This window comes from Myotis yumanensis, unplaced genomic scaffold (genome assembly GCF_028538775.1).
Source record: "Myotis yumanensis isolate MYYU_CA2020_CCGP unplaced genomic scaffold, mMyoYum1.0.hap1 SCAF_1, whole genome shotgun sequence".
Taxonomy (NCBI): Eukaryota; Metazoa; Chordata; class Mammalia; order Chiroptera; family Vespertilionidae; genus Myotis; species Myotis yumanensis.
In genome coordinates, this window is record NW_027223752.1 from 8,779,635 (window position 1) to 8,795,038 (window position 15,404).

At 56.5% G+C, this 15,404-nt stretch overlaps 1 protein-coding gene across 4 annotated transcripts in view; it reads left to right on the forward strand.

The window, feature by feature from the left end:
- The window catches only part of LOC139009234 (ankyrin repeat and SOCS box protein 2), a 35,177-nt gene extending 20,073 nt beyond the window's left edge, over positions 1-15,104 (forward strand). For all 4 annotated transcript variants that reach the window (XM_070413385.1, XM_070413403.1, XM_070413394.1 and 1 more), the window contains 5 exons: positions 2,240-2,485; positions 5,607-5,778; positions 10,202-10,766; positions 11,588-11,741; positions 14,478-15,104. In XM_070413385.1, the coding sequence (XP_070269486.1) occupies positions 2,240-2,485; positions 5,607-5,778; positions 10,202-10,766; positions 11,588-11,741; positions 14,478-14,614 (1,274 nt within the window). In that variant the 3' untranslated portion in view covers positions 14,615-15,104. The remainder of the gene's footprint in view (positions 1-2,239; positions 2,486-5,606; positions 5,779-10,201; positions 10,767-11,587; positions 11,742-14,477) is intronic.
- The last annotated feature ends 300 nt before the right edge of the window (positions 15,105-15,404 follow it).

Consider the following 15,404-nt stretch of genomic DNA (forward strand, 5'->3'; position numbering starts at 1 on the left):
CCTGAGGTGCATGCCCCCAGCCCCACGGGGTCTACTTGAAGGGGCAGCCTCACTCGGATGCATGACTTAGGCCACTGATTCTCTCATTCGTGCTTGTATGCGGTCAACATTTCCCAAGTCCTCCCTGGGGTAGGCAGGCCGAGGAGCACTGAGGGCTCAGAATGGAAAGAACCATCCATGCCTGAGTCTCCTCCCAGGCCAGTGGGCACCGCCTCACATAACAGTCAGCTCAGGGCGGTGAAGAGCATGGCTCAAGGCACCTGGGAGCACAGGGCAGGGGCCCTGACATGGGGAAGGGCACCCACAGGAGGGTGTACCTGGGCTGAGCCTGAACAGGAGGGATCTGCCAGCTGGACCAGCATGGGAAAAACACAGGCAAAGACAAAGAGGTGTGGGAGAGAATTTGTGCCTCTGGGATGCTTAAGAAAACCAAACACTGGTGGCTGAATCAGTACATCATCCAAGGACATTGGCAACCCTAGCAAGTGCCCAGAGTCAAAATCCGAATAATCCTAAGAGCTGGCATGTATTGAGAGCTTTCTGTAGGCCAGGCACTGTCCTTTTATTTACCCTCACATCCATCTACATATGAGGTAGGCACTGCTAGCATACCCATTTCACAGATGAGAGCCCAAGGCACAGAGACCTGCAATGAGACCCAGGATCACAGCCAGGGGCAGGCCTGGGATTTAAACTCAGGAAGGGCTATGACAGCTCCATGCTCTGAACTCCTACCCTATAAAGCATCTGGTCTGTGCCTACATCAGCCTTGGGTCTTACAAAAGTGAGAGGGCCTCTACACCCAAAAACTACAGCAATCCCCCATCTCCCATGTGTCTGGTATCCAGCACCTGGAACATTCTGTAGGCAGCAGACACCACTGCAGACCTGCAGTCAAAGTGTCTCCCCCAGAACCCATGTCCACTGGCCACCACAACCATCACCTGGACCCTCAGCTGTCCCAGAAAGCGCTCCCAGAATGCTGGGTGGGAGGTCCCAGGATTGGGGAGGCGGGGTGGAAGTTCCCAGGATGTGAGGTAGGAGGCCTCAGGCCCTAGGATATGGGGTGGGAGGTCCCAGGATGCGGGGTGGGAGGTCCCAGGATGTGGGGTGGGAGGTCCCAGGATGTGGGGTGGGAGGTCCCAGCATGCGAGGTGGGAGGTCCCAGGATGTGGGGTGGGAGGTCCCAGGATGTGGGGTAAGAGCTCCCAGCATGTGGGGTAAGAGCTCCCAGGATGTGGGGTGAGTTATAGCCAAAGCTCATGGTCCTGCGAGAGCTCTAACTATGTGCTAAGCACCCTGCTAGAACCTTCCATGCACCACCTCGCTCTGTGCTCCCACAGCATCTTCTCAGGAAGGTTTTGTTACCTCTGCTTTACAGGCGAGGAAACCAAGGCTTCGAGGGATGGGGCGCTTCGCCTGGGGTCCTGTCTGAAACACTACACAGGCAGCCCCGTTCCTTCTCTCAGCCCCCTGGCTGAGCCGGAGAAGCCTCCAGGGGTAGTTCACTGGACAAGTGCCCCCGCGCCCTGGTGACAACTCCGGCCAGAGCAAAGAGTGCACTCGGGGTCTAGAGAGACAGGAGGCTTAAAAGGGAGGTTGGGGCAGGTTAAGCCAGACTTGATGAGCTGCATTCAGGAGATCACTTCTACCCCAGATTAAGTGAGCAGCCCCTGCGGAGGGGTTTTGGCAGGAGTGTGGCCTGTGCTCCTCCTCGGGCCTTGGCAAGGTGGAAGGCTGGCGCGGGGAACACGGGGAAGGGACATGACATCAGGCATCCCGGGACACTCCCGGGGACAGAGGTTTGCTGGACCCAACATTCTGGGTTTGAATCCCAGTTCTGCCCCTTACTGACTGTGTGACCTCGGACAAGTCACTTAACCTCTCTGTGCCTCATTTTCCTCCTCCGTGCAAAGGGATAATCACGCTACCTATCTCAGGGATGGCTGGGAGCATTAAATTAGCTAATCGTGTAAAGTGCTCAGAACAGAGTGCCTGGCACATAACCAGTGCTATACGCACGTCAACAGACATTGATGCTAATCAGTATTACTATTACTTTTAGCTGTCTGTCCCATGCAGACACTGAAACTTAGTGCTGGCCTAGTGGATACTTGTTGAATGAATGGCTGAAGAGTGAATGAGTGAATGAATGAATGGACAAACAGATGAACGACGTCTTGGCTGGCCAGGTCCTGCCAGAGGCCCTGCTGACCGTCTCGCTTCTCCCTGGGCACAGCCTGTGAGCGCAAGAACGTGGAGGCGGTGAGGATCCTGGTGCAGTACAACGCAGACACCAACCACCGCTGCAACCGCGGCTGGACAGCTCTGCATGAGTCTGTTTCTCGCAATGACCTGGAGGTCATGGAGATCCTGGTGAGCAGTGGCGCCAAGGTGGAGTCCAAGAATGCCTACGGCATCACCCCCCTGTTCGTGGCCGCCCAGAGCGGGCAGCTGGAGGCACTGAGGTTCCTGGCCAAGCACGGTGAGTGCTAAGGATCCCTGGGTATGGAGTCCCCGGGGGTACAGCTAGGAAGGTCCTCAGAGAGCCACTCCAAGGGCAGGCAAGTTTAAGTGTCATGCTGTGGGCAAACTCTGATTATCTTCTTGGAGTGCTGTGTTGAGAGGGTTCTGAGGTTGTGTCTAGGCTCAGTGGGAAACCTTTTAAGATCCACCAGTGATGCCTGAAATTAGGCACAAACTTGGTGGTGGGGGGGGTGGGGGTGGAGTGGAACACCAGCCCCATATTGGCGATCTCTAATCTAGCCCAACATCCTTGTTTTACAAATGAGGAATCTGAGGCCCGGAAAGGGGAAGTGAGTTCTCTATAGTCACATAGCAAATTGGTGGGAGAACCAGCCAGACTTTTAGTCTCCTGATATCACAACCACTTCTCCTTCCACCATGTCACACGTCGCGGCCAGAAGGAGCCTCAGACAACATTCAGATCACTTCCTCACGTTGTAGTCAATGAAACCAAGGACCAGCATGGGAAAGTGATTTGTTCAAAGGCACCCAGCAAATTAGTGGCAGAGCTAGGATTTGAACTCAGGTCTTTGTACTCTTCGTAAAAAATTGTTTTTCACTTAATGGAGAAAGTAAAACAATATCGCCTATGGCAGATGTCCTTGTGGTTAAAGAGCCTTATATTTTGATTTCCCCCAAGAACACTTTTGATTATTTTTTCTCTTTTGCTGGGAAGTGACCCTCCCTTTAGCAACAGAGAGGCCAGAGGAAAGCCAGACCCTGGGGCAGAGTTGGAATACTTTGTTGAAGACCTCCTATGTGTCAGACACTGTACTAAGCATGAACACAGATTAGGCCAATGTGGTTTTCTCCATAGTCGTGTCCTCATCCCATTTTACAGATAAAGAGACTGAGGCTCAGAGGTTAAATGACTGGACACGGCCAGAGCCTGGATTCTGACCGCATCCATCTGATCCCAGCCTGCATGTTCTTTGCACTCGGCCACCCCACTGGGCCTCGAGAATGGCCCTTGTGGGACTTTGCTCAGATAAGCATCCACTTACCATGTGCCTGAGCAGTTAGGGAAACAGACCCACGGCACTTCCTACAGCCAGGGATGGAGCCTGACGGACCGGCTTGAGAACAAAGGGGCGCAGGCAGGGGCCTGGGAGCCAGGCAAGGAGGCCAGGCCAAGGGCAGGGCCCCAGCGGGCGGGAACCGGCGGACTCTGCACATCTGCGGAGCTCTCCCGCCGACGCTGAGTCAAGGCCTGCTCCCTCTGTGGGCTGAGTCCATCTTTAATCCAAATATTTTTCCTGTGCGAGCAGCCGGCTTGGCCAGTGGGGTCCGAGCTTCCAGGGAGCCCGACTGAGAGCTGGTGTTAGAGCTGCTCGCCCACTCCCCCTCAGGGGTGGAGGGCCGGACCTGTCCCTGTGCCCAGCCCCCTCCACCCTGGAGAACTGCCATTTTCGGGGCCCGTCCTCTGTGCCAGGCACCGGGCGGCTATAACAGACCACAGACTGGCTGGCTCACAGACAACAGGGGCTGTTTCTCACGGTGCCAGAGACTGGAAGTCCAAGGCCAAGGGCCTGGCAAATTTGGTGCCTGGCACGGGCCCACTTCCTGGTCATAGACACCTGTCTCCTCACTGTGTCCTCACACATTGGAAAAGTGAGAGACTCTCTGGGGTCCTTTTTAAAAAATATATATATATAAATATATATATATTTTATTGATTTCAGAGAGGAAGGGAAGAGAGACAGAAACATCAATGATGAGAGAGAATCATTGATCGGCTGCCTCCTGCACACCCTCTACTGAGGATCGAGCCCACAACCCGGGCATGTACCCCAACCGGAAATTGAACTGTGACCTCCTAGTTCCTAGGTCGACGCTCAACCACTGAGCCACGCCAGCTGGGCTGGGGTCTCTTTTATTAGGGTACAAATCCCACTCCTGGGGCTCCAGATTGGAATCACCTCCCAGAGGCCCTACCTCGAACACCATCACTTTGGGGGTTAGGTTTCAACATATGCATTTGGGGGCGGGGGGCACCGTCTATAGCAGGCATTTGTTTATTCTCGCAGTATCCCAATCAGTGGGTACCATTATTCCATCAGCAGCCGAGGAAACGAGGCTCCTGCAGGCTGCCCAGGGCCACGGAGGTTGTAAGCCAGGAGACAGACGCTTCAGCCGGTCCTCGTCTGTCCCCAGAGCCTGTGCTCGGTCCACTAGACCAGAAATCAGTCATCAAAAATGAACCCTCATCCGAACACCTGAGCTAAGCAGGGGGCCCGAGGGAGGAGCTGTGGTTACCTGATACTTTTGATCTCAGCCCTTCCTGACAGGCTACTGCCTCTCAGTTCCATTTCCTGCCAGAATAAGAGGGGCGCGAACAGTCCGAGAAACCCATGCAGTCGGCTCTCCCCCTCACCGCCAGGAGATGGAGGGGGTGGAGGAGACTGGGCTGGGGGAGACTGCCACCAGGCCTGCCTCCTCTCCTGTCAGCATAGAGCAGTGTCTTTTTCAAGGGAGACAGGAAGTAATTCCTCGTTCATTCTTGGAAACGGAAGGCAGAGATTGGGATTTGTTGTTGGGGTTCTTCTTCACTAGGGGGCTCTGTGCTCTCCAAGACCCGCGAGGACCTTCCTCAAGGCAGGGCCGGGCTCCTTTTACACGGAGAGAGGGGGACGAGCCTGGCCTCTGCCATCAGGCCATCTCCCATGCCTCTGCCATCAGACTACTCAGGTTCAAGTTCTGACTCTTCACTTATGAGCTGGCGGGTCTGCGGCAAGTGTCATAGGTTCTCTGTGCTTCGTAACACAGAGATGAGAGTAGTGCTGGTCACACGGGTTGTGTTGTGGATTCCAAGACACGACCATGGAAAGCACGGTGCCCGGCACACAGTAAGTGCTCCCCAAATGCCGGCACCGTGTGACAGCTTCTCACCTCCGAGCGGCCTCTGCTCAGGCAGGCCGGCCCCAGGGTCTCGGGGTTACGGAGGGAGCTGGGGGTCCTCCAGATGGACCCCTCCTGTCTAAGGACCCAACGTGCCATGGAGGTGAGCACAGCCCAACAGGGACACCCCATCAGGGACAGTGACCCCCCGATCACTCACCGGTCTGCCTCTTCTTCGCCAGGTGCTGACATCAACACGCAGGCCAGCGACAGCGCGTCGGCCCTCTTCGAGGCCTGCAAGAATGAGCACCAGCTGGTGGTGGAGTTTCTGCTGTCGCAGGGCGCCGACGCCAACAAGGCCAACAAGGACGGCATGCTCCCGCTTCACGTCGCCTCCAAGAAGGGCAACTACAGGTCAGCCAAGGCCCGGCCACCACCCCGCAACCCACCCGCGGGGGCGGGGGGGGGGGCCTCCGAATGTCCCACCCACAGGATGGGGAAGGCTCGGTCAGAGAGGAGGGCACCTTTGGAGGATAGGAGGAAAGGCACTCAGCAGCTGGCCAGCTAGGGTGAATGCCCACAGCAACAGCAATGACAGTAATAAAGCAAAGACCAGCTCTGACCGCCACTTCCCATTATGAACTAATTTAATCCTTTTGATAATTCCACTTTCAATGATCCTTTTAACAAATCTACCAAGGTAGATACTGTTATCTCTGTTTTTCAAATGAGGAAGCTGAGACACAGAGAGGTTGAGCAATTTGCCCAAAGTCACACAGCCTATAGATGGTAGGAATTCACCCATCCCCAGTGTCACATCTATAGGAATTCCACTCAAGGCACCAGATATGCATCTGGACTTGAGGTTATTTCTGGTGAGGATGCAAGAACAACCTTTAAGGCAATAAGCCAGCATGCAAGATGCCTACAATAATACTAATAGTACCAGTGATAATAGCTTTTATTGAGCACTTACTATGTGTGGGTACTTTGAGCAAGATGAGAGAAGCTTACTTCTCGGGGAGGGACCTGGTGGGAGGAGAGGTGCACAGGTCTGTACACACACACACACACACACACGAATTCATGGCATAACGAAAGAACATTCCACAGTGGTCCTAGGGCACACTGGAAGCAGAGCTGTGCTAGAGCTGGTCAGTACTGGCTTGCACGAGCCAATGGTTCACGTTGAGAGCCTGAAGCTGGCCGGGGTGAGGGTATTTACACCACAGCAATGGGTGCATGCTACACATCACGGGCTCCTCCAGACAATGTAACTGTGTAGCCCAGTAGAGCAGCCATTTTCAGCCTTTTCCATCTCACGACACACATAACTAATTACTAAAGTTCTGCAGCACAGCAAAAAATATGGTGTGTTTTTTGCTGATCTGACATTTAAAAATAGGTATGATTTTGATACATTTACACCGGGCGGCTATTGTTGTCTTGGTTTGTGGTCATTTTTCTATGTGACCATCTCAGGGGAAAGAGGTCAGTGGCCCTGACCAAATAGTCAGGTATTGCATGTTTTAAACATTCTTGTGGCACACCGGTTGGACATCGCTGTGGCAGCAAATCAGGATCTTAGAGTCCATTTTGCAGCTGACATATAACAGAGGCATGCATTTTGGACTCACTTTTGACCTCCTTGTTCTTACACTTGATCTTAGCCAAAAGGCCGAGAAGCGATTGACCTCCTTGTTCTTAAATATTCTTTCTGTTTTACTTTTAATTTATACTATCTTTGCCAGCCATTTAAAACTCTTTCTAAGAAAAGGCAGAATAGAGAACATTTAGTAAATTAAATTAACATGTAGCTAATAAAGCACATTCACAAGCCAGATAGTATCCCCATGAACTACCAGGGAAACTGAGGCTCAGAACTCGAGGCCTCACAGGAAATGAGAGGGGAGAGCCTCTCAGGCCTCATTCCCCACCCCGCCCCCTGCAGGAAGCTGGTTGGCTGCCTGTGTCTCCTGCGGGAAGTGGTGAGGGTTGGCGTCCGGTCAGTGTGTCTCAGGTGCGGGGCCTGGGTCACCTGCAGCAGACTCCCAGGTCCCTCCGGGCTGCTGAGTCAGCCCCTGGACAGCAGGGCCCGGGACTCTGCATTTCCAGCGGTTCCCCGAGTCATCCGGAGTCGCACTGTGATGAGAACTGGCAGTGTGCATGCTCAGCAAGCTCCACTGTGTGCCTGCCCGTCCTCCTTCACGGAGGACCTGCTTCCTGCTGCAGCTCCCAGCAGCCCCTGGAAACGCTGCCACTCCTGGGTGGCGGGGGGGGGGGGGGGGGGGGGGGGAGGGGGCCTGTGCCCTGGGAACACCCTCAGGCAGATGCTCCACTGGTGGACCTTTGCTGGCTCCAGGATGAGCATCACATGGGCTCAAGAAGAGGTAAACCCCCCCAACACACACACACACACACACACACACACACACACACTCACACACGGCAGGGCTCACACAGTGCAGCTCAGCGGTATTGGCCGCGGAGCCGTCTGTGGGCGGCTGGTTCCTTTGTGAAAGTCTAGTTCACAGTCAAAGTTACCCTGAACACTGACAAAGGTCACAGCACCGTGACCTGGTGACCCAGGACGCCTCCAGGTCTTGAGCAGAAGGGCAGTGTGCTACAATCGCCCTGGTGGCCAAGATGCCAATAGCTACCATTTATTGAGTGCCTACTAGACGCAGCTCAGCTTAACTTGTAAGATCTCATTTTATGCTCAACAGCAATCTCAGTGAAAGTATTACTAAGTTGTGTTTTGTAACCTGGGCGGAGCAGTCGACCTTGCTGATTGGTTACGGAGAGAGAATGAGATCAGCTCACAGGGTCAGTTCCAGAGGGGCAGGGAACTGGGCCTCAGACACCGAGGGTTCTATCGGGCAATGGTCACCTTTGTTCCTCTTCATAAGGTGCACTTTGAGCAGCAAGCCCTCTGTGGTCCCAGGACCTGCCCGTGGGAGAAGGGGGAAGGCCCCGGCCTGTCCTTCAGCCCACAGAAGGGGCTTGGGGAGAGAGGTGATGATATGGATGGATATGCAGTAGGACACCACCATGGCCACTCCCCTGTGTTAGGGGGACTGGAGCATCATGGAAAGGTCTAGCCTTGGACATACATTCTGGCCTGGCTTTGCCATCCACCTCCTGTCCAACCTCACTCTTATTCCCGTCCCACACCCGTGCCTCAGTTTCACCCTCTGTAAAATGGGACGGCTGGACACACTGATCTCCAGACCTGTCCAGCACCATACACTCGTGTTCAGATTGGCAAAGTCCTACAGAGGCGGACAATAAGATGGTACCGCTACGTCGTTAAGATGATGCTTTGGGAACCTAGGCAGCGTCCAGTCACGTTCCCACACTTCGGCCACTTTCTCTCCGTTCAGTGAGGGATCACTCGAGACCAGCGGTGAACTGCCAGAGATACCAGGCCCCTCTGGCGGGTGGCCCCGGGCAGTCCCTCTTCCTGTTCTTTCCCGAGCTTGGGCAGGTTACGGCTGTTAGCGAGCATTTGTTGCCAATGGCCTCAGTCCAGGTTGAGGCCCCAGCCCTGCCTTTGACCAGCACCTCTACAGAGCAAGGTCAGGCCTCCTGTGCCGGCACAAACAGAAATTAGGGGGCAATTAGTCCCCCTGATGTGTGAATTTCCTTTTGAGGTTTTAGGCGCAGATTTTAGGTAAATAAAGCGTTACTAACAATAATAACATTTTCCACTGAGACCCTAGCGGAGGTTGCTGGCATCAGAGTTCCAGGAAGCAGGGAAATCAACGTGCCAGGAGGCAGAGAGGCGTGGGAACGGGCCTGCTGGCACCGCCTTGCCCTGCCATGGCCACCTCCTTGGAGCCCCCATGGGGCCGTGAGGTCACCTGTCATCAAGGATTAGCCAGATTAGGGCCTGGAATCATGACAGAAGCTTGTTCCTGCAGGTGGCAAGGGTCCAGGGGAAGACAGCAGAGACAAGGGGTCAAGAGTGCTGGGGCCAAGCCCCCAGAACTGCTTTACGACCCTTGATTAGTCACTTCATTTCTCTGAGCCACATCAGTTAAAAGGGAGCCACAGACCTGCTCTGGCTACCCCACAGGGCTCAGGGAAGGTGAAACGGGACAGGCAAGTAATGCATCCTGAAGCAGGCGAAGCCCCATGACATACCTGCTGCACAAAAAATAAGGGGGTGGTTCAGAGTGTGGCCCTCTCTCTAGGGGGAATCGGACTACCTTCATTCAAATCCTGGCTCCATCACTTACTGGCTGTGCATCCTTGGGCAAGTCACATACTCTCTCTGGGCTTCTGTTTCCTCATCTGTAAAGGAGGATAATACTAGCACCCACCTCATAGGGCTATTGGGAGGGTGTAACAGATAAACGCAGGGCAAGTGCTGAAGGCAGTGCTGATAGTACTGGTAGTTAGTATACGTTGGTGGCAGTGAGGTGCTGATTCAGCGGGAGAGAGCTGCCCAGGGATCTCCAGCCTCAGCAGGGGCTGACCAACCCACCCCAGGCCACAGGCAGAGCAGAGAGCCTGGGAGAGGCTGGAGTCAGACTTCAGCATTAGAGGCACTGAGACTTACAGGACAGGGGGCACCCTGTCCACCTCATGGCCACCCAGCTCCACCGCTTACTGGCTGTGTGACTTTGGGAAGGTGGTTGGAGCTCTCTGTGAAGTGGGGATAGCAGCAGACCCACCCTTTCAAAAGGGGTAACTGTGAAGGCTGGCCGGCTCCTCAGCGCCCCCTGCTGGTAGGCCCGCGCCTCCCTACCCAGAGTAGTTGTGAGCGGCCGAGCCTGGTCCCTCAGCGCCCCCTGCTGGACCGTGACCCGCGCGTGCGCGCTCCGCCTTGCAGGATCGTGCAGATGCTGCTGCCGGTGACCAGCCGCACGCGCGTGCGCAGGAGCGGCATCAGCCCGCTGCACCTGGCGGCCGAGCGCAACCACGACCACGTGCTCGAGGCGCTGCTGGGCGCGCGCTTCGACGTGAACGCGCCGCTGGCGCCCGAGCGCTCGCGCCTCTACGAGGACCGGCGCAGCTCCGCGCTCTACTTCGCCGTGGTCAACAACAACGCGTACGCCGCCGAGCTGCTGCTGCAGGCGGGCGCCGACCCCAACTGCGACGTCATCAGCCCCCTGCTCGTGGCCATCCGCCAGGGCTCCCTGCGCATCATGCAGCTGCTGCTAGACCACGGCGCCAACATCGACGCCTACATCGCCACGCACCCCACCTCCTTCCCCGCCACCATCATGTTCTCCATGAAGTACCTGTCGCTGCTCAAGTTCCTCATGGACCTCGGCTGCGACGGCGAGCCCTGCTTCTCCTGCACCTACGGCAACGGCCCGCACCCGCCCGCCCCGCCCCCGTCCAGCAGGTTCAACGACGTGCCCGCCTGCGACAAGGCGCCCTGCGTGGTCCAGGTAGGGGGTGGGGACGCCTGGGGACGCGGCCAGGCCAGCATGCCTCGGAGGCGGCGGCGGCGGCGTGGGCTCGCAGTGAATGCCTTGGGAGGGCGTGTGGGTTAGTAGTTAGTGCGCTTTGGTGGCAGTAGAACCGGGTGGTTAGACTGTTTCAGAAGCAACAGAACTTAGTGTTTCACACGAACAATTAAATCCTTTCTGGTCCGCTGTCTTGGGGAATTTCAGGAAGGAACAGTGGGGCAGGGGGCTGGTGGGGAACTCTGCAAAAACCAGAGGTCATCACCCCCGGCAAGCCTGTGGCTGGAAAGGGGGGTTGAATGACCAGGATCCGGATGAAGGTGAGAGCAGGTGGGTCTGAGGTCAGGTGAGATGCAAGGTCAGAGCAGGACCTGTCCATGGTGGTGACCTAAGAAGTCAGAACTTAACATGAAAAGGAAGTTAGAATACCCGGCTCTCGGAGATCATTACAGTGGCTAATGGCCGTCATTGATGAGCCACCTACTGTGTGCAAAGAAGGTGATGTTCATACTACTTTCATTCTCATAAACCCCTGAAGTGGGTGTTATATACCCATTTTCTAGATGAGGAACTTGAGGCTTAGAGAGGTGATGCCACTGGCCTAAGTTGCCCACCGCCCATTTTTGGCAGCAGAGGCCTGTGTTGATGAGAGGAGGGAACTGGATCCTAGCTGGGTATACCCAGTGTCTGTCCTCGGACATGTCCCCTGCCCTCGCCAGCCTGAGGCTGCCACCTGCCGGATGAGCTGGCGGAGGCGGTGCCCTTGTCCTGGGCGTCCCAGCGAGGTGTGTGCTCCCTTTCAGTTCTGCGAGATTCTGTCTGCCCCCGAGGTGAGCCGCTGGGCGGGGCCCATCATCGACGTCCTTCTGGACTACGTGGGCAACGTGCAGCTGTGCGCGCGGCTGAAGGAGCACATTGACAGCTACGAGGACTGGGCCGTCATCAAGGAGAAGGCAGGTAGGGCTGTCGCTGCTGCTGGCAGGTCTCGCTGCCTGACTCGGGCCCCGGGCTGGGGGCCTGTGACTGTTACTAACACTTGGTGACCACCTACTCCGTGCCAGGCTCTGTGCTGTCACACACAGTGTCTTCGTGATTCTTTGTTTTGTAATTGAGGAGACTGACCCGCGGAGACGATGTCACCTGGGCCAGGGTCTCACCGCTAGTCAGTGGCAGGGCTGGGATTCAAACCCAGGTTTGACCCACTCGAGTCTTCCTCTAAGTCTTTACAGGACGTTTTAAACCAGTGGCCCTTTAAATACAGTTCCTCATGTTGTGACCCAACCATAAAATTATTTTCGTTGCTACTTCGTAACTGTAATGTTGCTACTGTTATGAATCGTAATGTAAATATTTGATATGCAGGATGGTCTTAGGCGACCCCTGTGAAAGGGTCGTTTGACCGCCAAAGGGGTCGCGACCCACAGGTTGAGAACCACGTTAAACAGTTCCAGCTCCCTAAGGGATATCCGGATGTTCAGAGCAAGTTGTACATGTTTGTGGGCCGCTGAGAGGCAGTACGGCGAGGTCCAGGATAGAACGATGGCCTAGAGTGCAGAGTGCATATGAAACACACGGACATCTTATTAAAAAAGCAGGAGCTGGCTCAGCAGGTCTGGGCAGGGCCGGAGAGCCTGCATTTCAGCATGCCGCCAGGCGGTGCCAGCGCTGCTGGTCTACAAACCCACCTGGAGCAGCACTGCTGTAGGAGGCAGGCCCCCTGAGCTCGGAGCCAGGAGCTTGCTAGGTGGCCGTGGGCCTCAGCATCTGCATCCGAGCAGAGGAGCTTGGGCATGTCTCGCCCCCTTCAGCTGCGCCAGCCGGAGGTGCCTGCAGGGGGCGTGATGTGCCTGGTGCAGTGAGGTGGGGTTTGGCCAGGGTCCAGCTGCTGTGTGCAGTGTAGATGGGGCATCCTGGCTAAGCCAGTTTGAGAATCCCTCTTAAGCATTAGAGACCTCACGGGGCAGGTGAGGCGGCAGAATCAGTGGGACTGGGTGCTGACACCAATGAGAACTGGGTGCCTGCCCAGAGGAGTTCGGCTGCCCCAGCCTTTCTCTGGCTCCGAGGGGCTGCCCCAGCTCTGCCCAAGTGTCAGTCCTGTGGCACAGAGACTGACAGGCAGCCAGTGGTGCTGTCCCACCGCTGCTGCCTTCCCCAGTGAGACTGCGCTGGCACGTTGCCTGTCCAGGTGCCCCCTGTCCCAGAGCCCGACTCTGCCTTGCCAGGCTCCTCCTTGCTCCCCACGCCCCTTTGAACCTAAACCTACTGCAAGAGTTTGCATTTGGACAAATGCCTGGGAAGCACTTGAATTGAGACCCTTGATAAAGTTCCTGGGCCGGCAGCAGGGGGAGGATGGCATTGATGGGCACAGCTCTGGGTGCTCAATAAGCTTTCACTGGGTTCACGAATCATTGGTGACTGTCACCATGACCCTCCGCGGCCGCCCGAGGGTGGAGTAATCCCTGCTTCGATGTTGGCCTTGCCCCTCACTGTCCCCTCCCCCTCTCCTCCCTAGAGAAAGCTAATCCCTTACAACTATACAGCGTCCCAGGGAAAATGAGCAGAACCAAACACCTAGTAATAGGTAGAACAGATAGTTCCTAACCAGTACCTGCTTGGTGGCCTTAAAGCCGACCCTTCACCTTCAGGACACTCCCCCTGTGCTTTTTCGTTCAAGGCTGCGATGCTGATGTCGTTATTCACGAGGAAGGGTGGACAGAGGCTCCGAGAGGTGGCCTGACACCCCCAGAGTCTCCTAAGTTATCCAGGCCACCAGCCCAGTCCTGGTGGCCCCGTGTCCTTGGCCTCACCAGTGGCCTTTTGCCTCCCCGCCTCCCCCACCAAGTTCAGTCTTCGCTCAGCTGAGAAAGGGGCCAAGCTTCCCAGCGGGCAGGCTCTGTCCTAAGGGAGAGCGAAAGGCAGTGGAAGTGTCAGAAGTGCAGCGACGGCACCTTCTCACCTAGTGAGGCAGCCCCGCAGCTGCCTGGCCTCTGTCCTCCCCCACGTTCCCTCTGTGTCCCGTCTTCCCTGGGCGGCCAGGGCCTCCTTGGCCTGACACTGATGTTTCCTCTGCTTGGAATGCCCCTACCTCCCTTCCTCGCCTGGCAAATTCCTGCCCAACTGTCAAGTCCCCCCTCAGATGGCAGCGTATGGTGTGAAAGCATTCGGCAAAGGTCCCTGGCCGGCACCTCGCTGCCTCAGGCCTGACCACAGAGCCAGGCACAGCGAAGGGGTCAGCATGCGTTTGCTGAATGAGTAAATGAATGGCCTTCTTTGATTCAACAAACACCTTCCCTGTGCCAGACCTTGTGCCCGGGGCTGAAATAAATGACCCCACTACTAGTCGTATTGGTCCCTGTTTTTACCTCACAGCCCGTCCCCCCCACCAGCTGAGACCACTCACTGTCCTTCATTCACTGAGGAGCCATCCTCGGGGGCCTCTGGAGCGAGGCACCAGGTGTGATTCTGGAACCTGGAACCTGCTGGGAGCTGTCCAGTCCCTGCCCAGTCCCTGCCCTGGTCTCTGCACCACCCGGAGCCCGAGCTGAATGGCCTGCACGGAGGCATTTAACAGCTCAGGTTCCTTAGCCTCTTGCTAAGGGCTGTGTTGAGTGTCCAGGCTGTGTATGCAGAGGAAGAAGCAAACCCTTCCCAGGTTGCATATGACAGGTCAGCATCTCTCTGTCCTTTTCCCAGAACCGCCGAGACCTCTGGCTCACCTCTGCAGGCTGCAGGTTCGAAAGGCCATTGGCAAATACCGTCTAAAACTCCTGGACACGTTGCCGCTCCCAGGCAGGCTGATTCGGTACCTGAAGTACGAGAATACCCAGTAACCAGGGCGCGTGAGAAGGAGTGCTCCTCAGACTGTTTCACTGAATCTCAGGTCGGCGGGGTCCCCAAATCCAGGGGACCTGGTGATGGGCGAGGCTGTGGGCTGCTCCCCCTGAGCTGGGGCAGCCGCCGTGACCTCACCGGGTCTCTGGGCCAGAGCTGTGCCCAGAGCGGAGAATGGAATATGTCGAGGAGGAGGAAAATCTTGTTTCTTTGCAAATCGACGAGTAGATCCCAGACCTTCTCTGCCATCAGGAAGGGCAGGAACTTCTGTTCCGGGGCGGGGCGGCTGGCGGGGGAGAACGTGGGAACGTGGGGCGGGGGCACTGGAGCGCTCAGGGCTGCGTGTGCCTTTCTGGACAACTTCACTGCGGAGCTAGCCCTGCCCCTGCCCCTCTGCTCTGTGAACCCCTCCACAGGTATGGCCTGTTGGGGGGCTGGGGAGACCCTCGGGCCCAGAGGGCTTCCTGGTACAATAAATGTTGCACAGATGCCTCCTTGCCCAGCGTGGTCCCACTCACCAGACGCACCAGGGCCTGGGGCCCTCAGCCCTGCTCGTGGTGGGAGTGGGGGCGGGGTGGGGGCTGGGGACAGGGCACACGGGTCTCCTTGGTTGCGCTGCCCCAGTCCCCATGTGGCTCTGTGGGGTGAGGCAGGCAGGAGCTGCCGGCCACCTTCGATGGTGCAGGTGAGAAAGCTGAGTCCCCTGCGCTGAGACCAGCACGCCCCGTTTCACGCACGCCGCGGGGGCTCCCGGAGCTCTCTTCCCCGGTGTGATGAAAGCATGGAGGG